At 40.0% G+C, this 23509-nt stretch overlaps 1 protein-coding gene across 2 annotated transcripts in view; it reads left to right on the top strand.

Annotated features, from left to right (window-relative positions):
* CHN2 (chimerin 2) overlaps positions 1-23509 on the top strand; it is a 341634-nt gene that overhangs the window by 307515 nt on the left and 10610 nt on the right. For both annotated transcript variants that reach the window (XM_061414246.1, XM_061414247.1), the window contains 3 exons: positions 11291-11375; positions 16220-16393; positions 20910-20987. In XM_061414246.1, the coding sequence (XP_061270230.1) occupies positions 11291-11375; positions 16220-16393; positions 20910-20987 (337 nt within the window). The remainder of the gene's footprint in view (positions 1-11290; positions 11376-16219; positions 16394-20909; positions 20988-23509) is intronic.

The following is a 23509-nucleotide window of genomic DNA, read 5'->3' as shown; positions in this document are numbered from 1 at the left end:
TGTGTCTGGCAAACTCTCCACCCTTTACCCCTGGATGAGTTCTTGCCTGCCTCCTGTTGTTCCTGTCTGCCGAGTCACTTCATGGAACCACCCTGTTAAGACCTACCAGCCTTAGTTTCTAGATCTTAGCTTCTGCTTCCCCAGTTCATCGCCAGGCTTTGCATTCTACAAATAGGCTACACATTATGATTCATTTGCAATAGCACCTGTCAAACCAACCTGGTAGCTTGCATGGAAACCCTTTCTTCTGTGAGTCACCAAGATTTACTGTTACTTACAGGTAGTAGATGCTTGGTTTTAAAAGGGCTTGTTCTTGAAAATGACAGCTTATTTAATCTAGTAATCTGTTTTTATTTTTTTTTATTTTTTAAGTATATATTTTATTTTGAAGTCTTTATTGAATTTTTGTTACAATATTACTTCTGATTTATGTTTTTGATTTTTGGCTATGAGGCATGTGGTATTGAACCTGCACCCCTTGCATTGGAAGGTGAAGTCCTAACCACTGGACCACCAGGAAACTGCCAGTAGTCATGTTTTAAATAGTCCTGCTGAGACCAGCAGCATAATGCCTTTTCCCAGTGGAATTTCATTCATGGGATTTTGACCAAGTTGAGGAAAAAGTTTTTGGACAAGGTTCTCACATAGGTGAGTGCTCTCTCTGACTGGCAGAGTCTCACTTAAACCTTATCTTATACCTCCTTGACATGATTTTATGTAAATATTGGGATACTATCATTGTAAATCCTTTATAAACCAGCAGAGCCTGCTGCAAAGAAAATAGTCTTTGACAGCAAACCCAACAGAGACTCCTTGCTTAGGCCCCACACCAGGGAAGTGGCTTGGCCAAGATGTTCTACTATTTTAAATTATTTATTAACAAGTCTGGCCCATATAAAATGCTTGGTTGTTATTAATTTTACATTGAGTTTGTTTTATGCCAAGAATGTATCATTCAAAGAGACTATTCTAAATGACTAAATGTTCTAAGAAGAGGTGATTATTTAGACACTTTTTTTTTAATTCAGCAAATACAGACTGAGGGCCAAGTATGTGCCAGGCACTGCCAGGTATCAGAAAGATGGTGGTGATGTAAGAATGTGAGCTCTTTCTTTGCTAGGTGGTTCTCAAACAAGGCAGTGGTGCTCCCAGGGGACATCTGGCAGTGTCTGGAGACATTTCTCATTCTTATGACTGGAGTCTAGCAGAAGCCAGAGATGCTGCTAAACATCCTACAAGGGCCAGGACAGTCCCCACCACAAAGGGTTATTGGCCCCAATGTCAGCAGTGCCAAGGCTGAAAAAAACTTGCAATCGACAATGGGGGACCTGGTAGGCTTTGAGCAGAAAAGTGTCAAAGGATGTGGGTGCAGATGTCTTCATCAACCCGAGAGGAAGTCAGCAGGCACAAGGATATCTCACCATATCAATGGGGAGACTCCCCAAAAGCTTTGTGGCAACAATCAATGTTTTAGAATCGAAAATCCTGTTTTAAATGTATTAGAACAGCTGCTGAATGGGTGCATCTGGGGGCTCAGTGGTGGAGAAACCCAGCTGTCCCCCTGCCTCTGCTCAGCTAGCCTTGCAGGAAAACCCAGAGTCTTCGGTCACAGCCCCAGTGATTCCCCTTGGCTATTTTCCTGCATCTGAAAAGGTTCACTTCAAGGCCAGTATTTCATCTGATAGTGCAAGAGGGAAAAGTCCAAAGTTTCACCTAATTTCTCATACAAGTTCAGTGTCACATGATGATGGGAAATGCAGTCGATTATAGGAAAAACCCTCGGCTGAGAGTGGGAGGCAAGTACTGCTGACCATCTGGGTGACCATGGACAAGCTGCCTGTCCTCCAGCCCCAGGGACTCTGGGGCAAAACCTCAACTAGAAGAGCCCCAGGTCCACAGACTTGTAGCCGGAAGTGACTTTAGTCTCCCAGCCCCCTCTTCTGTGCATATAATGCAGTTAAGAAAAAACTGCCTTTGATCCATGAGTCCTTTTCAAATAAAAGTATAAGAATAAAGTTATAAGTAAGAAAAATGACAAACTGAGGTGACATGGTTTTAGTCTGTACCCACAACTCTCTATTAGGGTTCCTTTGTCCCCAAGAGCATATGTGGCACTATCTGGAGACATCTGTGGTTGGTCCCACTGAGGGGTTGCTACTGGCATCTGTTAGGTAAAGGCCAGGGATGCTGTTGACCACCCGACAGTACATGAAGACTTACCAGCCCCAAATGTCAGTAGAGCCAAGGTTGAGAGACCCTGATGTGTTCTGATAAAGAAAAGCAAAATTTCTCAACTGTAGCACATCATGCATAGCCCTTTCTGTTTCTTACGGTCTAGATCTGGGCTGAGCTGGTTATACACTTGGGCGGTGTCTACACTGACCCATCAAAACAGACTTGTTATAAAATCACCAGGGAATCCTGTTTTCCAGATTCAGCAGATATGAGGCAAATAACATCCTGCTCATTGAGAAAGAGCCAAGTTGGGGGATACTCACTAAACGCCTGAGATTTTTCTTGACGACTCTCCTTGCTCTTGTTTTTACTGGGTGGTTATTCCTGGGCTATTTGTCAAACAGACCTTATCTCCTATAATATCATCTTTTTCTGTTTGGTGTGGTTTTTGAATTCCAGGCAGACCAGGCCTAGTATAATAGTCTTGGACAGACATTCTTCCTGTCTGGGGTATTTTCTTCCTGTCTAGGGTATTTTAGTTACTGCCCTAAAGTTTGCAAAATATTCTTTTTTTTCTGAAAAGATATTCTTGAAAATCAATATCATTCAGAGAATGGAAAAATATGATCACTGACTTTTCAAGATATGGGACATTTCAATGGGAGAATAAAAATCATAATTCAATCCCAAATTAGAGGAGTCCAGAGCGCGTACTCTCAGCATTTACGTATAGCCTACTGTCTAGAGATTGTTCTTGTGAACCCAAAAGAAAACTGAACAATCTATCCGCCATGAAAATAAACAGCCCATCACAAAGAGGAAATTAGGCAGTGGGCCTAAAATAATGTTTAACTAACTTTACATTCCCTTCTGTCGCCATTTTGCCGATTTCTGGGGAATGTGTATTTGTGGGGACAATAAATAGAGCTATTTGCCATTCAGAAGTGCCTGCCTGCATTTGTTTGGCTGAAGAAATGGGACAGAAGGCAGTGGGGATACATCATTGATGGGAAAGGATGTTGTTGAATAATTATTTTTTAAACATGGCAAAAATTTTAGAAAATCTATGATTAGCGTGTCCTGGACTTCCTGAAGCATTCAGTCAACTAGTTTCCATCTTGTCAATGGACTATAAACACTATATAATAGCTACTCTCCCAATTCCTAAATATTGCATTTTTATTTCTACCCTAAGGTGTGTAGTTATTTCCTATGTGATTTCTTCAACTGCGGGAGGTGTTCCAGATAGGAATTTTTCACTCCCTTTTTTTTTCTTGCATGACCTACAAGAAAAGAATGCCTTTAAAAAGTCAAATTCACCTTCATCGGCCTTTAGTTGTGCTGTTCCCTCTTCTTGGAATGTTCTCCCCAAGAAGAACATCTGCCTCCCCAGTCAACATCATCAGTGTCCCATCAGCCCAGTCTCATGAATCCATTCCATTCTCCAAAATCCAATTCAAATATCATTTTCCCCAGCCTTTTCAGGAAGAATTTATTTCTCTCGCACAGTGTACTACCACAAGATACTTATTTATGTTGCCTGATTATTCTTGTAGGTGAAATCCTTGGGTGCAGGAAGGTCTCTGTTCCTCTGATCTATTTTTACTTTGTATTTCTGAGAACTAGTACAGTACCAGGTTCAAAGTAGGCAATCAGCAGTTAAGTATCAAATAAATGAGTGAATAATGAGTGGGTGAATAGGTGGATGAACTAGGAAATAGTTCCTCTCTCTGACATCCTTCCCCTACTAATGTATAATGCCATTTCTGAGAAATACCAAGTCTCCATATATGTGTAATTTGGTTTCTGTCATTTCCTCTCTGTTCCACTGGTTTGTTTATACTGCATGATGCTGCATGGTCCTTTACTTTTTTTAACTATAGAAGTCTCAAAATATAGTTGAATATATTTTCTTACATTCTTTTACTTATACAAAATTATGATGGCTATTTCTCTCTGTTCTATTCTTCCATGTGGGTTGTAGGGTCATCTTGTCAATTTGGGGGAAAGCATTATGAAGACTTTGTTGAAACTTAATTGGATTTAAAGCTTCATTTGGAAAATAATTGATATATTTATAGTATTGAGCATTGTCATACATGAATATAGAATATCTCCTTACTTATGTTATTAATTTAATTATAATTATTTTAGATTATTCCTGATGCTGTGAATGGAGTCCTTTAATTTTTATGATTTAACAAAATGAGTAACTGCTGACATGTACTGATTTCTTGTTATTGCTCTTATATTAAGTAAACTTGATAGCTTTGTTCTTTCTTCCAATTACATATGGTGTATTTCTTTGTCTTGTTTTAGTACGCTGGCTAAAATTCAGCAGGATAATGCCCAAGAGGAGCTTTTACAGCATACAGCCTTATCTTTCTGCTGACTCTTAAGGAAATTATTCTGATGTTTTATCTTTCAATATGATGTTTGTCATGTGCATATCATAGACATCTTTAATCAACCATTTTTAGAAGTTCCCTCTTTTCCTAGTATGCCAAGTGCTATTACTATGAACAGGTATTGAATTTTGTTAACTGTTGATATTCTAATTTTTAAAATGATTTTTTGTTTTCTCTCTCTTGTTATTCTTCTGAATTCTAATAATACGTCAACTACCTTAAATCTCTGAAATAAGCCTTCCCTTGGTCATGACATTTAAACATAATGCTACATTCAGTAGGATTTTTAAAGGATTTTTACATTTATGTTCATAATTGAATAGCTGTATAATTTTACTTTTATGTGTCATTCTTGTATGGTTTTTGAATCAAGATTAGCTTCATTAAATGAACTGTGGAACTTTTTTTCTTTTCCTCTGTAATAGTCTATATTGGCTAGAAATTGTTTTTTTAAAAGTTGGTTAAATCTAACAAGATTATTTGGAATCAATGGCTTTGATTTAATTATTTAATAGGTATAAGTGAATTTAGGTTTTTTATATTATTTTGAGTCATTTTTGATAATTTATATTCTCTAATAAATTATCCATTTCACATAACTTTTAATTTTGTGGGTAGAAAGTTCTCAAGGTTTTGTTTTACATCATTACAGCATCGGCAATTATGTCCTCCCCTTTATTGTTTGTGCCTTTTATCTTGATCAACTCCCTAAGGTTTGGCTATTTTGTAAAACTTTTAAAAAATCACCTTTTAGTTTTTTTAATCCTTTTGAAAATTTTTCGTTCTATTTCATTATATTCTACTGTAACCTTTTTTGTTTCTTTGTTTTACTGTTTGAATCTTCCATGCCATTTTTTTCAACCTGCTTTTAAGTCCTCTGAAATTAGTCATCTTGTTATTGTTTTTATGGAGAGGCTTGATTATATTGGCCCATGTTTCCCAGTTTTCTTGCTTACTGTGGCTTCTTGAATCCTGTCCTTTCCCACTAGGTTCAATGTGCTTCTTACAGAATAATATAATCCCTGGGTGTATCTTTGAGTGAGGATCTGTGAGTGAAAACTCTTGGCATTTGTCTGAAAATATCTTTATTTCACCCTTGCTTTTGAATGGTAATTGGCTGTGTATAGAAGTTAGGTTGACAATACTTTTCTCCGAGGACTTTGATGAAATGACTCTGTAATTTACTTTTCTCTTTTTACTGAGGAGAATTCTGTTTTCATCCCAATTACTGTCCTTTCACAGGTAACCTGTTTTTGAGGATTTTGCTTATCTGTTTAGTGTTCTGCACTTCCACTCTCATCTGTATAGGTCTAAATTATTTTTTATTCATCAGCTTTGAGACTCAGGTTTTTTAACCTGAAGATTTTGTGTCTCTTAGGAATTCTGGAATGATCTCAACTGTTTCTGTTTTTGAATGTTGCTTATATAAATGCCCTTAATTCCATCATCTCTCAGCTTTTCAGGATCATCACTCTTTTGCTTCTTTCCTTTCTGCATCTCCAATCTCTTCTACCTATCATATCAATCTCACTGACAAATTAATATATCCAAATGTCTCCCAAAGTCAAGTGGGCCTTAGGAAGCATCACTATGAACAAAGCTAATGGAGATGATGGGATACCAGTTGAGCTATTTCAAATCCTAAAAGATGATGCTGTGAAAGTGCTGCACTCAATATGTTAGCAAATTTGGAAAACTCAGCAGTGGCCAACAGGACTGGAAAAGGTCAGTTTTCATTCCAATCCCAAACAAAGGCAATGCCAAAGAATGCTCAAACTACCACACGATTGCACGCATCTCACACACTAGTGAAGTAATGCTCAAAATTCTCCAAGCCAGGCTTCAACAGTACATGAACTGTGAACTTTCAGATGTTCAAGCTGGATTTAGAAAAGGCAGAGGAACCAGAGATCAAATTGCCTACATCTGTTGGATCATAGAAAAAGCAAGAGAGTTCCAGAAAAACATTTACTTCTGCTTTATTGACTATGCCAAAGCCTTTGACTGTGTGGATCACAATAAACTGTGGCAAATTCTTAAAGAGTTGGGAATACCAGACCACCTCACCTGCCTCCTGAGAAATCTGTATGCAAGTCAAGAAGCAACAGTTAGAACTGGACATGGAACAACAGACTGGTTCCAAATTGGGAAAGGAGTATGTCATGGCTGTATATTTGTTACCCTGCTTATTTAACTTATATGCAGAGTACATCATGAGAAATGCTGGACTGGATGAAGCACAAGCTGGAATCAAGATTGCTGGGGAAAATATCAATAACCTCAGATATGCAGATGACACCACACTTATGGCAGAAAGTGAAGAAGAACTAAACAGCCTCTTGATGAAAGTGAAAGAGGAGAGTGAAAATGTTGGCTTAAAACTCAACAGTCAGAAAACTAAGATCATGGCATCTGGTCCCATCACTTCATGGCAAATAGATGGGGAACAATGGAAACAGTGAGAAGCTTTATTTTGGGGTGCTCCAAAATCACTGCAGATGGTGACTGCAGCCATTAAATTAAAAGACACTTGCTCCTTGGAAGAAAAGTTATGACCAACCTAGACAGCATATTAAAAAGCAGAGACATTACTTTTCCAACAAAGGTCTCTGTAGTCAAAGCTATGGTTTTTCCTGTAGTCATGTATGGATGTGAGAGTTGGACTATAAAGAAAGCTGAGCACCAAAGAACAGATGCTTTTGAATTGTGGTGTTGGAGAAGACTCTTGAGAGTCCCTTGGACAGCAAGGAGATCTAACCAGTATATCCTAAAGAAAATCAGTCCTGAATATTCATTGGAACGACTGATGCTGAAGCTGAAACTCAAATACTTTGGCGACCTGAGGTGAAGAACTGACTCTTTTGAAAAGACCCTGATGCTGGGAAAGATTGAAGGCAGAAGGTGAAAGAGACAACAAAGGATGAGATGGTTGGATGGCATCAGTGACTGAATGGACATGAGTTTGAGTAAGCTCAGGGAATTGGTGATGGACAGGGAAGCCTGTTGTGCTGCAGTCCATGGGATTGCAAAGAGTTGGACATGACTGAGTGACTGAACTGAACTGAACTGAATGTCTCCAGTCTTTTATTTTTAAAAAGTCCTCCCAGGGCCCATTCCTTACCTCCCTGGAGCTCTCTTGCTGCTCTGCTGGACATCACAGCCAAACTTCTTGATGAATTGGCCTCTACACTTCTCTCCTTCCATGCCTTCCAGTTATCCTCCCATGCTTCCCAGTTATCCTCCCAGTTCCCTCAAGAATGACTTCTGCCCTCAGTGATCCAGAGACTTCTTTTGTCAAGGTTGCCAGTGACTTCCATGTGTCTGAGTCACAGTTGAACCCCCAATTACTGGACCTCTTTCCTGCATTCAGCCTGGAATTGGCCACTCCTTCCCTAAAACACGGTTCACCTCTTGACTTCTAAACCACTTTACTCTCTTGGTTCTCTCCAAATGCTGATGCACCAAGGGCTTGGGATTGGGCTCTATTTTCTTCATTTTCTACTATCTCTAAGAGGTTTTATTTTCCCCATTCACACAATTCTACATACCATATATTTGTCAAGGATGGCCAAATGTAGACCTCCAGTTCCTCCTCGTGTGAGCTATTGCATTCGGTGTAAATTCCTGCTTAATTCTATCATTTGGAATCTCAGCAGCATTTAACCTTTCACTGGTCAAAACTGAAGTTTTTAATTTCTCCCAAAAGAATGTCTTCCATATCTCAGCAAGTGGCATCACTATCTGCCTGCTTTCTAAAATGAGAATCTAGGAGTAACTCTTGATTACCCTCTCCTTCAAAGACCCACATCTATTCTACAATCAAGTCCTTTAAATTCTAACTTCAAAACAGATCTCAAATCCATTCACTTCCCATCTCTACCTCCAACATCCTGGTCACAGCCTCTATCGTTTCTCATCTGAACACTACCATCTAGTTGCTGAATCGTTTCTACTATTAATACTCTCCCTTCCATTTTCAACACAGTGGTCAGAACATCTTTTTTAAAAAAGTCATCGTCCTACTTGAAGTCCTCCAGGAACTTGCTGTTGTACTTGATCACAACCAAACCCACACTCATTAATCAAGGCTTCAAGGTTCCTACTCACAGCCTCATCCCAGGCCCTGTCCCCTGCACTCTGGTGTTCTGGCCACCCTTACCTTCTAACTCTTCAGTAACACCAAGCTTTTTTGCTCCTGTAGGGCCTCCATAGATTCCTTCTGCCAGAAATGCTCCCTTCAAAGCCCCCAGCAGACTGGCTTCTCTTCCTTCAAGCAATTTGAGGTCACCCTTTCAAAAGAGGACTTCCTGACTGTCTTGGATAACACAGAGGCCTTTCCTAAATCTCTCTAGTAGCAGCCTCATTTTTTCTTGTATAATCTTTTCCACACCTTTTTTTTCTTTTCTTTCTTTTTGAGATATATTATTTTACATATTATTTTATCAACCTTGCAATTTCAACAGTATATGAGCAATCAATATTTTGTTGCCTTAATTAACCAGCAGGAGTCCCTCACCTCCAGGATCTAATGCCTGATGATCTGAGGTGAAGCTGACATAATAATAATAGAAATAAAGTGCACAATAAGTGTTACACACTTAAATCATCCTGGAACCATCCCCTGTGAGTCTGTGGAAACATTGTCTTCCACAAAACTGGTCCTAGGCCAAAAAGGACTGGTGCTTTAGAGCATCTCTACTAAAATATTAAGAAGCCTTTGATTGCTTAATTTGTAAACTGTTCCGCTTTCAGTAGGACACTTTCCTGAGGAATTCTTTTAGAACCACGTTTCATGTGAGTGGGCCTCTCGATGAATCGTGTGTTTTGGCTCCGAGAGAATGCAAGCGCTCCCTCAGATAGAGTCTCTGCATTCCAACAAGGGGTGCTTTGTCATATCTTGGTGTCATTTCCTTGCAGCACTATCCTCCATTTTAGTCAAAACAATTCTGAGAGGTTTTTCTTTTCCCCTATCATGTTTCAAAGCAGAAATAGTATAATGGGGAGAGTTTGCATGTGATAAACTGCAATACCAAAAAACTATTATAACATAGTTTTATTGCATAAAACCATGGTCAGAAGTTTCTCTTTTTGATTGGCTAATTGATCACTTTCTCTGCCCTGACAAATCTGTAAGTGCCATTAGGAGGGAACCAAGTCTGTTTTGTCACTATATATACAACCAATTACTAGCATATGTAAATAAATGAAGATCTCCAAGTGATGCTATTTTTTTCTGAAGTAGAGCTCTGATGAGCATCTTTGCAAATTGTGACTGTAGTGGTCATCTTGACTATATAGGCCCGTTCAGGCCTCCCAGTCTCTAAAAAATAATAATAATAATATTGTCTGCATGTCTTTTATTTGTTAATAGAGGTTTAAAACTTTGAAAATCCTTATAGAAACCATACAGTCTCATGATATTTTAATTTTGTAAAAAATTCCAAACCTCTTCACATTGATATATGTGCCCCCAGATAGACTGCCTGTGATGGTTTCTGGCTCAACCACAGCTGCATTTGCTTTCAAGGCATCCCCTGACTCTGTTTCTTGATGCTTACTTGTGCCAGAGAACATATATTTTTGTTTTGTTCTGTTTTTGTTTTAAATCATGACCTAATATATAGTCCTGTCACAGGAGGTTGTACATAAATAATTAGAAATAAGACCATCTTTACATCATGATTTTTTCAAAATATTTAACAACTGAGTTGGGCATCAACCAGTGAGACTGGCACTCTGGCCAATCAGAAGGAACTTTCAACTTACACACTCAGAAGCTACACGGGGTGGCCTTCATTTTCAGAGTCAACTCCCTCCTTTGTTTTGTTTTGCTCTAACCACGCCATGTGGCATGCGAGATCTTAGTTCCCTGACCAGGGATCGAACCTATGCCCCTTGCATTGCAAACACAGAGTCATAACCACTGAACCACCAGGGAAGTCTCCTCTACCTTTTTTTTTAAAAGACTTTTCTTGTTGTTGTTGTTCAATTGCTATGTGGTGTCTGACTCTGTGACCTCATGAACTGCAGCACACTAGGCTTCCCTGTCCTTCACTAACTCCTGGAGTTTGCTCAAACTCATGTCCATTGAGTCAGTGATGCCATCCAACCATCTTCTGGAAGTGAATTAAAGCCTTTGAAGCTTGTAATTATCCTATGCATGCATGCATGCTAAATCGCTTCTGACTCTTTGCAACCCTCTGGACTGGACTGTAGCCTGCCAGGCTCCTCTGTCCGTGGAATTTTCCAGGCAAGAATACTGGAGTAGGTTGCCATTTCCTACTTTACTGGATAGGACAACTTTGGTCAAAAGGCCACAGTAACTGAGTCCTGCCTTCCAGAATTTGCTGAACTAAATGCAGGTTATAGCGACTGGCTCAGGCTATCTTCCGTTTATCCATGTAGTTCTTTTTTAGGGGTAGTGAGTGTCTCGTTCCTTTGCTGATGGCATGGCCCTGTAATTTTACCATTTCTCCACATTCCTTTTTGGCTCTAGCTTGGGGCATGAGGCTCAGTGGAGAATTTTCAGAAATCAAAGTGCATCTGTTTTCTCCAGCTCTGTTGCAACTCAACATCACTGGAAAGAAAAAGCCCAGCGAGGGATGCTTACTCCCACACAGGCATTTGTTTCTTGGTGTCATTCATGTCCAAGGCCACCTGCCTCCAAGTGACTGCATTTTCTGACACTTCTTCATTTTGGCTTACAGGTCCACACGTTCCGAGGCCCGCACTGGTGTGAGTACTGTGCCAACTTCATGTGGGGGCTCATTGCCCAAGGGGTCCGGTGCTCAGGTAGGCATGGAACTTCCTTTCTCCTTTTCCATTTACAGAAAGTGTCATCATGGTTTCATGGGGGTCTTCTTTTCAGAGCTTGGAAATAGGCTCAGATTAGCTCAAAAGTCTAGCTTTCTGGAAGACTCAAGTCATCTCTGTGCTTAATGGAGAAACTGTTCTAGGTTGTTTGCTAGAATGAGAAGGAATATCTCACATTTATGCAAGAAAAGAAAAAAAAAATCCAAGCGAGTCTATTTTCTTAGGCATCTACCTGCCACCCAAAATAGGTAGTTGTCCTTAAAAGAAAAAGAAACTTGATTCCAGTGGAGTTGCATAGGTAGAAAAGTCACAGTCCTTTCCCATCCCTGCTTTACTACAAAAAGCGGGGCATAAAAATAATAAGTGAACAATTACTCCATACCAAGCACTGAGCTAACACTTTCTATTCATCATATCATTTAGCCTTACCAACAAACCTTGTGTGATCAGTCGTTCAGTCGTGTCCAGCTCTTTGCAACAAACCCCATGGACTTCAGCCCCAAACTTTGGGGGAGATGCAATTATTCTCCCCATTAAATAGATGAAGAAACTGAGCTTTATTGATAACTGTTCATTGCCCTTGGCCACACAGTAAGTGGTAGAACTTTGATTTGACTCCAGAGCCCAGGTCCAGTATTTTTCTGCCGTCAAATTAGCAGTGAAAATACACACGTTGATTGCATGTCACATATTTTCAAAGTACTTTGAAACCCTAGGTGTTTTTCCACTTAGAACTGGACGCATACACCCATTGCTAAGCGAGCACAACACATCTTGTTAAGATATACCTAACAACACAGAAAAGAATTGCCAAATTAATGTTTAACTGGGCTTCCTAATTCATCATGCCAGGCTTTTTCTGGCAAACACTTCTGGCTAGGAGCAAGAACAGCCTCCTGTGATATATTGATTGGGTTTCCACTGATAGCTTAACTGATTTGTTTCTTGCTAGAGTATGATTTTAAAGAAACAATTTGTGTGAAGCATTTAAAATAAAATAAGTGGGCTCCAAAATCACTGCAGATGGTGATTGCAGCCATGAAATTAAAAGACACTTACTCCTTGGAAGGTAAGTTATGACCAACCTAGATAGCATATTCAAAAGCAGAGACATTACTTTGCCAACAAAGGTCCATCTAGTCAAGGCTATGAGAGTTGAACTATGAAGAAAGCTGAGCGCCGAAGAATTGATGCTTTTGAACTGTGGTGTTGGAGAAGACTCTTGAGAGTCTCTTGGACTGTAAGGAGATCCAACCAGTCCATTCTAAAGGAGATCAGCCCTGGGATTTCTTTGGAAGGGATGATGCTAAAGCTGAAACTCCAATACTTTGGCCACCTCATGCGAAGAGTTGACTTATTAGAAAAGACTCTGATGCTGGGAGGGATTGGGGGCAGGAGGAGAAGGGGACGACAGAGGATGAAATGCCTGGATGGCATCACCAACTCGATGGACATGAGTTTGGGTGAACTCTGGGAGTTGGTAATGGACAGGGAGGCCTGACGTGCTGCGATTCATGGGGTCGCAAAGAGTCAGATGCGACTGAGCTGAATGACTGAACTGAACTGAACTGAATGACATTACATTAATATGATCTATTTCCCACACTTGAACTTACTTACAAAACAGAAACAGACTCACAGACATAGAAAACAAACTTATGGTTACCAGAGGGGAGAGGCGGGAGCAGAGGGATAAAGTAGGAATTTGGGAGTAACATTACACATTTCTATATATAAAATAAACAACAAGGACCTACTGTATAGCACAGGGAACTCCACTCAGTATTCTGTAATAACCTCTATGAGAAAAGAATCTGGAAAAGATATATATATATATATATATTCTGGAAAAAATATCTGGATCACTTTGCTATATACCTGAAACTAACACATTATAAATCAGCTATACTTCAATAAAAATTTTAAAAATTAAAATTAAAAAAGATGATGTATTTCCCCATGCTGCCCATTTTGGTTCACAAGATCATGGGACTTTAAATCCTTCCTCTGCCTGAAAAGGGCTATTTCGGCTTCTATAGAGATGCAGCAGTCACTGGTGGTGGTACCTGGATGGGTCCAGGAACACTCATATAGGTCGGCTACTCTACCCACCCCCACCCCAGGTCTACGAGGCAAGCAGGAAACACAAGTTTGGAGACAGACTCTCCAGAAGTGTTCCAGAGACCCGGATTACCATGAAAAGCTTAGTCATCAAGAGTTACAGAGTATCCTACAGCTCAACCACTGAGCAAAGTGTTCAAATTATCTGCTTTACTCAGTGTTCATTAATTCAACCTTTTTAGATTATACCCACCAAAAGTATCCCTAATTGCTTGTATTATCAAATTTCAGCAGGAAATTGGTCCAAAGTCAATATTATGAGAACAAAACTCTGGAATTCAGATTAGCTGTGAACAGCAACTTTCTCTGGGATAAGAGGGTTTGGATTATTTTTTTTAATAAAACATATTCTAAGGCTATGTTACTATTCTCCAATGACCACGGCTTAACCTCATACTTCCTCTGAGCAGCAGGAAAACTGAAAACTGACCATTAAATGTTTGGTAGATCCATCATTGCCTCTCAATATTTTACATATTTCAAATTTTTTAAAAATTAACTAGACTTTATAGCATATAGAATTGTATTCATCTGCAAAAATTGAGTATTTCTACATTTGTTATAAAACATCTTTATTTTAATAAAATATAAGTATTTAACTCTACATAAAAACACTGTCATTTCAGACCTTAAAATGAAGTTTGTAAAGAAATTAAAACTAGAATTATCATATAATCCAGCAGTTCCACTGCTGGGTATATACCCAAAAGAACTGAAAGGATTGAACAAATATTTGTACACCCATATTGATAACAACATTGTTTATGATAGCCAAAAGGTTGAAACAACCCAAGCACCCATCACTGGATGAGCAGATAGACACAATGTGGTACATGTGTATAGTGGAATAATATTCAGCCTTAAATGCAGTGTTCTTTAGGAAATTGTGTCATGAACTACGATATGAATGAACCTTCAGGACATTGTACTAAGTGAAATGAGGCAGTCACAAAAGGACAAATGCTGTATGACTCCACTTACATGAGGTATCTAAAGGAGTCAGACTGATGGATGCAGAAGGAAGAATATGGTTGACAGAATCACGAGGAAGAAGGCCCCAGGAGTTATTGTTTCGTGGGTACAGACTTTCTGTTTTGAAAGATAAAAAAGGTTTGGAGATAGTGATGTTTGTACATAGGGTGAAGGTACTTAATGCCACTGAACTGTATACTTAAATGGTTAAAATGGTGACCTTTATGTATATTTTACCGTAATTTTTAAAAAATGTTTTAAATGAAATTTGTAAGAATTCACAGTTAGTAAAAACGACTAATGAAATCACTTAAAAGTGGCTAGGTGGGCGTCCTTGTATTTTCTATCACCATATTTGCTGTTTCTTCTATTTGACTCTCACGTAGCACTCCCCACACTTCAGACTTTACATATATTAACTTATTTGATCCTCATGATAACCCTAGGAGTAGATGCTATCATTATGCAAACAAGAAAACCAGCCAATTCTATTTAGTTCAGTTCACTAATATTTATATTCAGTAGATCAAATGTTGTTGACATTTACTTGAGCTTTGTTAAACTTCTCATGTTGATAAAGCTAAGGTAATTAGAAGTGGTTTTGTTTTTAGAAAGGGATAGACAGAGAGAACTCACCCACTAAAACATGACATGAAAAGCATATAATGACAAAAATCGTTTATTGATGATTTCGCAAAAGTTTATATCCGCTCGAATCCTTGGTGTGGTTAAGTGCTTTTTTAAAAACAGCGACATTATAATATTATCATGTGTTTATAATATGTCTATAAAATATAAAAATGATTTTATTATTATGCTTTACACCTATGAAAACAACATTAGAAGGTATTTTGAATAGACACCAAGTCAACTTTGAACATCTTCAGCATTAAATTTTTATTTTCCAGAATGTAGACTGTGCCTTGTTATTGTTAGAGAAATTCCATCAGTGGATACCAACTGCTAATAAGGCTTTTAATATGTGCATTGAACTTAAAAGCACCTTTTCCGCTTTGGATCTTGATATGAGCTTTATAAATAATTGCTCTCATCATCACATTACGTGGCATTGTTCTAAATTGCAAACTCTTGAGTCCTCCCACCAGTGTCCAGTTAGACAGTATTTCCACTCACAGGTGTCAAAATAAGGCAAGTAGAAAGGACAATGGCCTATTCAAACTGCCCAGCAAAGAAGACAGGAGTGGAAAGTATGGGCCATTCTCCAAGAAGGCAGAAGAGTATGCCAATGGTCATGGGGGTCTCAGACCAAAGATGACAGATTCCTACAGTCAGTGTAATCATGTCTTCCGCAAAAGGAGTGTCACAAAATCAAGGGAAACACCCTAGCAGAAGCCCTCGGTGCCCTTTGTGGGAGAGGATTTGCTCTAGGAATCTAAACCCAAAAGCCCTCAAACAGACCCAAAGTTTCCAGTCCCAGAAGGGAAAAAAACATGCAAACAACCTAATTACCAAAACTGTCTCTGTGAGATGTCTCTTTTCTTCTCAATAAGAGAGGCGTATTGAGAAAAATGGAATTATTTAAGTTTCATGAGTACAGATAGATTTCATACTCATCTGTGGACAGCACCACCTCTAAGTGGCATGGATGTTCCAGAGAGATACAACAAGCCCTGGGGGTGTTTTCCTTTTTTTATTTTTGGTAACATATAATTTGTGTTGAACTTTTACAAAACAGCCAGGCAAGACTAATGTGGCTTCTCTTTTTACAGACTGTGGATTGAACGTACACAAGCAGTGTTCCAAGCACGTTCCCAATGACTGCCAGCCTGATCTCAAGAGGATCAAGAAGGTGTACTGCTGTGACCTCACGACACTTGTGAAGGCTCACAACACACAGAGACCCATGGTGGTAGACATCTGCATTCGGGAAATTGAAGCAAGAGGTTTGGAAAAAAACTCCTTATTATAGTGACTTTCTTTTTAGTGTTGTCAAGGAGACTTTATTCTTATAATTGTTAAATTGACTCTCCACTATTGATCTCAGGGAAATGGTTTGCATGCACACACACACACACACATACACACACACACAAACTGAATCCAACCAATGACATCAATTTCTGTTTCATATAAAAACCATGCAGGCATGCATTTAATACATGCTTGCCAAGCATTCATTATGTACTACACACTGGGGACATAAAAGTTATAGTTCATGCCTTTAAGAAATTCATAGGATAGTATACAGAATCAGGGGTGCAAATACATAAATCTATAAGTGCTTACGTGCATGTGTGCTAAGTAAATGCTGTGAGGACGTGTATTCAAAGTACCATGGAGTCACAAAGAAGGACATTTTAATCTTATCTGAGGAGAGTTCAGAAAGGGTTTATGGCAGAGGTGAGGTCTAAATCAAGTCTTTTAAAATGCTTCTTTTAAAAAAAGTTAAAAAGTTATTGGTCAACACATGTATTTTCTACCACATAGAAATTTATTCCTAGTATTGATTCTGTTTATTTCAAAGAGGAAAGCTAAAGACTGAAAGATTTGTCCACCAAAAACTGACAATTCAAGGAAGATGGGAACATTTCAAAGAAAAGATTCTTTATATTATGCCTGAGTCATCTTTCCTTTATTTGAGCTTTGTTTGGCCATTTTTCAGTATCAAAATGTTCAGTGATATGGTGGTTATAGTGTAGCTGGAGAGAATTTGGATTGTTGGATGTAATTTGGGTAATTGGAGAGGCTTTTACAAGTGTTGCCATGGATGTACCCTACTATAGCTGGTACCCTTGTATCCAAATTGGCTTACTATCTGCTACAGGTACTTATGCATTTGCCAACTATCCCATTCTTTCCAAAACAAAAGATGATATTATAACTTGTTTTCCCAAACCTTTTAGGGATAGGAAATGATTCCCTCTTCCATGCAGGATGAAAACTATAGCTAATCTGTTCCCTTAAGACTCGCTCATTTGATCTCAGATTGTAAGAAATGCCTCCTGCCTTTTGCCTGCTGGGTCTGTTAGAGTTGAGTAGGGGCTTTGGGATCTGGTGAGTTCTTGATGCAGGGCTGAGGTGGGTACAAGTTGAGGAGATGCCCTGGCTCTGGATGAGTGGCTTGGAAGAGCAGCCCTGGGTACTGCTGTTTTGAGGGTTCTGCTACCCCAGAGGGTCAGATAATCAGCCTCTCCAGAGCTTACCACCAGGACCTGCGCTTCTCTGAAGAAGCTGGGATCATCCCATGGTGATCCTCATCAGAGACTGCCAACAGCTGGAGGCAAGTGACTACCACATCTGATGGCTAATGTGTCCACAGAAAGCACAGCACTAAGCGTGTCTAGTATAAGAGCTAGAATAGCACAAGTTAGGAATCTGTGCTAGGAGTCACAGCAAAAGGACTGGAGCTACAGGCATTAGGATCCCATGCATGTGAGCAGAAACCAGAGAATGGGCTGGAAGAACTTCAGGTGACGCTTCCATTTCCAGTTTCACCACTGAAACATCTTATCCCATCTTCAATCCATAGTCAATTTCTTATTGTTCTCCAGTTGCCTTTATGGCCATTTGTTTCTGCATAATGTGGCAGAGTGAAAAGATCATGAACTTGAAGTTAGATTCCCAACCATTTCTCATATCAGCTACAGTATGACCTTGGGCAAGTTACTTACTCCATTTGAATATCTGTCTCCTCATCTTCAAAGTGAACAGAATCAGTTGTAGCTCATAAGGTGATTGATTCATGCTTCCATGATGGCTCAGATGGTAAAGAGTCTGCCTGCAATGTGGGAGACCTAGGTTTGATCCCTGGGTTGGGAAGCTTCCTTGGAGAAGGGAATGGCAACTCACTCCTGTATTCTTGCCTGGAGAATTCCACAGACAGAGGAGCCTGGCAGACTACTTACTGTCTATGATGTTTCAAGGAATCAGACACAACTGAGTGACTAACACTTTCACTTTCTTTTCTTTCATCTTCAAAGTGAACAGAATCACTTGTACCTCATAAGGTGTTGATCCAGATAACCAGCCCAGTACAGAGCCCAACATATAAGACTCAAATGTTATTTCTTTTTTACCTGGTATGACCCAATCCTTTAACTCCACCTCCAAATCTGTGTGTCTGACCAATGTACTTAACCCAGATGCTTTCATGCTATCACAGAGACCCCAACTAATAGTGACATCAACATGGAAACCTCTCTCTCTCCAGCAGCAGTCCAGGGATGGTGGGGCAGCTGCCCAGAGGCAGGAATTCAGGCCCCCAGCTCATTACCCCATCATCTCTGAGTGCTGCCCTCCTCTCTATGGTCCCAGATGGTTATCACCATCTCAGCTGCACTCCGGCCAAGAGCAAAAGGGCATGCCCTTCAAGTCCACAGGCAGCACTGTACACATCACTTCTGCTCTCTTCACATTGGCCAGGATTTAAGGGCCTCTTCAATGAGTGTTGTTCTAAAAATCCAAAGGTTTCTTCACATTAGAGGAAGGGAGAATTAATATTGGAAGGGAGGCGGCAGCCTCTGCTAACTCTGGTAAAGTCCAGCCCATCCCTCATGACTTCCTCCATTTATTTATTTATTTATTGTTACTGTGGACCATTTCTATCGTCTTTATTGACTTTGTTACAATATTGCTTCTGCTTTATGTTCTGGTTTTTTGGCCACGAGACATGTGGGATCTCAGCTCCCTGACCAGAGATGGAACCCACACCCCCTGCACTGGAAGGCGGAGTCTTAACCCCTGGACCGCCAGGGAAGTCCCATGACTTCCTTAAAGGCAGTTCCTCAGTAAGACCTTCCCTGTAGCTTCTTCTGTCAGAAGGCAGGGTTACTGCCCGCTGCACTGTGCTCCCACGTGCCACTGTGTACTCACCTCTGTTGTAGGGTGGGTTACAACTGGACCAAGGCATGCTTAATGCACCACCAAGTAGAACCAAGTCTCATCTATGGGCCAGTTCAGTTGATCACTAGTGGCACCCCAGACAACTGTCCTGAGACAAATTCTAAATCTGAGTGGGGCTCAGTAGGAGAGAGAGCTGAGGTCAGTGAAGAGTGTCTCTGATGGCCAGAGGAGAAAGGAGGGGCAGTATCTGTGTCATGCATTTGCTGTCTCTGATGCAGACCTAATATTGCTTTTGTTCAGTTCCTAGGATCCCATGGACTTCAACAGGCCAGGCTCCTCTGTCCTCACTATCTCCCAGAGTTTGCTCAAATTCATGTCCATTGAGTCGGTGATGCTATCTAAACATTTCATCCTCTGCCACCTTCTGCTTTTGCATTCAATCTTTCCCAGCATTGGGGTCTTTTTCCAAAGAGTCAGCTCGTTGCATCAGGTGGCCAAAGTATTGGAGCTTTAGCAGATCCAGTGCCAACTTTTATATATGGCGGATAGTATACATGATAAACAGAAATGTACTTTAGTTACATTGCTTGACAGACTGTACTGCAGCAGCAGTAGAAACTTTTTATTTGCTTATTATGACTGTAGCTATAGTTTGATAACAGCTTGTTTTTGATATACAAGGTCTGAAATCTTATCCTCTATCCTTTCTGATACTTTGAAATATCCTAACAAATCAATAAGGTCTAGGAATTGCACCCACATCTTTTTCTTACCCTAAATATACAGTGATCAAGTTTCCATACTCTTTCATTAGAATTTTACTTTCCTGCATCTATTTGTATAATCATTTATTTGAAGGTATACCATTTAAATCAATCATATGTAGTTAAACATTTAACATACTGTCATTATTATGATAAACACATAGGCTATAAAATTTGGATAGTTCTCGTAAAATCAGGATAAGATGTACCACACATATGCATACTTGTGTACCGAGCACCGTGCTACATACAGTATGGCATATGGATTGAGATGATGCTGGGGAGAAAATAGTTTGTTGAAGTGAAGTCTCATCCACTGTCAGATGAACAAAGGAAGCAGGACATCATGACTGATGAGAATCTTAACCTTGGGTTCACTCTGCAAAGCCAGGCAGGAGGAAGACCAGACCCCGAGGTCTCCACTGCCACACAAGCAGTGAAGACAGATGCACAGAAACTGAGATGGACATTTCAAGTTCTGATGTGATAATGCGTAATATATAAGAGCATGCTTGTGTGCATTTGTTTCTCAGTCACTCAGTTGTATCCGACTCTTTGTAATCCCATGGACGATTGCCTGCCAGGCTCCTCTGTCCATGGAATTTCCCAGGCAAGAACACTGGAGTAGGTTGCCATTTCCCTCTTCATGGGATCTTCCTGACCCAGGGATCAAACCTGTGTCTCCTGCATTGGCAGGCAGATTCTTTACCACTGAGTCACCGGGGAAGCCCCTAATAAGAGCACTGACTACATTTGCTCATTTCCTGATAGCATGCAGTGTAGATAGGAAATTATATTTATTTTTAGGTGCTTTAGGAAGCTACAGTTAAAATCTATCTCCTTTTTTTTACAGGATTAAAGTCAGAAGGCCTTTATAGAGTCTCCGGGTTCACAGAACACATCGAAGATGTCAAAATGGCATTTGACAGAGGTAGGCTTGCCCTTTGCATGTATGTGTGTTAGTTGCTCAACTGTGTCTGACTGTTCATGGACAGACCCCATGGACTGTAGCCCACCAGGCTCCTCTGTCCATGGGATTTCCTAGGCAAGAATACTGGAATGGGTAGCCGTTCCCTTCTCCAGGAGATCTTCCCAACCCAGGCACCTAACGTGGGTCTCCTGCATTGCAGGCAGATTCTTTACCATCTGAGCCACCAAGGAAGCCCCAGACTTGCACGTTATTGAGTGCTAAATGACTTATCCTTAGCATCTTCTCTTTTGGAACCAGTTTTATTCATAATGGAAATGGGGTTTTAGAGCTACTAAGAGCTGTTCTTTAGGAAGCAAGGAAGTAATGTTTTGTAATCCATAGTTTTCTCATAGTTCTCTGATTCCCTGGGGGAAGTGTTTTTTAAAAAGTCATGGACAGTTCACCACATGGAGAAGTGAGTTTAAAATACTACTTGAATAATCAGACAGCCTTTGGTCCCATTAAGCTTCTTGACTTTGTTGCCCAACATTTAAGATCTGTCACATGGCACCATGGCACATGGTACCTTCTGCATCCTCTACCTCAGATCCCATTTATTCTTCTCCTTCTCCCAGAGATCCAAAGAGGAGAGCATAGTGATGGGGGTACCCCTGGCACTAAACTAGGGGAAGTTTAGGAGGTGACTCCTTTTCTTCTTGATGACTGTGCCATACTGTCCTCCAGGCCATATTCTCGCTTAGGCCAGATATCATGAGCTAACTAGGGAACTCATTAAAAATACAGATCAGCAGGGGCCACCCTGGGAACTCATTCAGGAAGCTGAGCCTAAGAATCTGTATTTCCTTTGAATGATCCAAATAATTCTGATACAGCCAATCAGAGATGGAACCTCTGGCCCACTAGATAGGTCCTCTGCTCTGTAGAATAGTAGATGAGGTCTTTGATGATCTATCTGCATGCTCATAGCCACAACCTCCTCTCTATAGACTTTGTACCCTAGCAATACTGAAGTATTCCCCACCTCTCTTCATGAACAAGCATCTGGGGTCACCTTGCTCTCTCCATCTAGAATGTGTTCACAATTCTGCCTGGCAAACACCTAATTGTTTTATCAATGTCAGCTTAAGTCTTCCCTTTTCATGACTGTTCCCTGACCACCCCACACTGACCTAAGAATTCCATTTCCTTTTCCTCTGTCCCCCTCCACATTTCCACATTTCTCCAGCAGAGCTGTCTTCCCATTTCCTTGCAGTTGTTGAGCTTCATGCCCGACTTCCAATCTAACCAGAGTTATTTGAGCAAAAGTACCATTGGCCTTCTGTATCTGCAGGTTCCATGTTGGTAGACTCAAACAATTGTGGATCAAAAATATGTTTTTTAATTCCAGAAAGTTCCAAAAAGCAACACTTGAATTTGCCACAAGCTGGCAACTATTTATGTAGCATTAACATTGCATTAATATTATTTACATAGCATTTACATTGTATTAGGTATTATACATAATTGGAGAAGGCAATGGCACCCCACTCCAGTACTCTTGCCTGGAAAATCCCATGGATGGAGGAGCCTGGTGGGCTGCAGTCCATGGGGTCGCTAAGCGTCGGATACAACTGAGCGTCTTCACTTTCACTTTTCACTTTCCTGTATTGGAGAAGGAAATGGCAACCCACTCCAGTGTTCTTGCCTGGAGAGTCCCAGGGATGGGGGAGCCTGGTGGGCTGCCGTCTATAGGGTCGCACAGAGTCGGACACGACTGAAGTGACTAAGCAGCAGCAGCAGCAGAGATGATTTAAAGTATACAGGAGAGTATACATAGGTTATATGCACATAGTAAGCCATTTTATACAAGGAACTTGAGCATCCACGGATTTTGGTACTCATGCAGTGGGAAGTCCTAGAACCAATCTCCCATGGATACTGAGGGACAAATTTATGTCTTTTCTTCTTTAATTCCCTAGGGCTTAACAGTGCGTGGCCCATGGTAGGTTCTCAGTAATTGTTTGTTAAATACATAAATAATGCGATCAGATGGCCTATCTGCTACACTCTTACTGTTTTCTGTACATTAAGAGCTTTTTAATCCTCAGAACCAAATTCGCTGAGACATTTGTTCTTTCTTTCAATTCTCTATAAAAAAGATAATGCTAATAGTCCCTATATGATTGAAAAAATTTTATAGATTGTGACAGTTAAATTGGACTGATATCTACTAATGGTAAAAACAAAAAGTCAAAATATGTCTTCAGAAAGATTGCAAAAAATAGTAAGAAATATAACATTACCTACCCATGAGGGAAAGTTTAAGTTTCCCAGATTAAAGTCTTAGGGATTAAGGAAGGAATAATCAAGTGAAAAGAAACTTTGGTAAGCCTGAAAGAAACACTAAAATCTGAATATATTCAACTTATTTTATGTATGTGATCTTCAAATCCAAATCCAAAGAATACTATATGAGATTCTTGATTTTATAATTTCAAATTAGATTGTTATCCTATTATAAGCTTTGTGTCTAGAATATAAAT

Source organism: Bos javanicus, chromosome 4 (assembly GCF_032452875.1).
Source record: "Bos javanicus breed banteng chromosome 4, ARS-OSU_banteng_1.0, whole genome shotgun sequence".
Taxonomy (NCBI): domain Eukaryota; kingdom Metazoa; phylum Chordata; class Mammalia; order Artiodactyla; family Bovidae; genus Bos; species Bos javanicus.
Note: the sequence above shows the minus strand (reverse complement) of the source record. Positions and strands in the feature narration are given on the sequence as shown.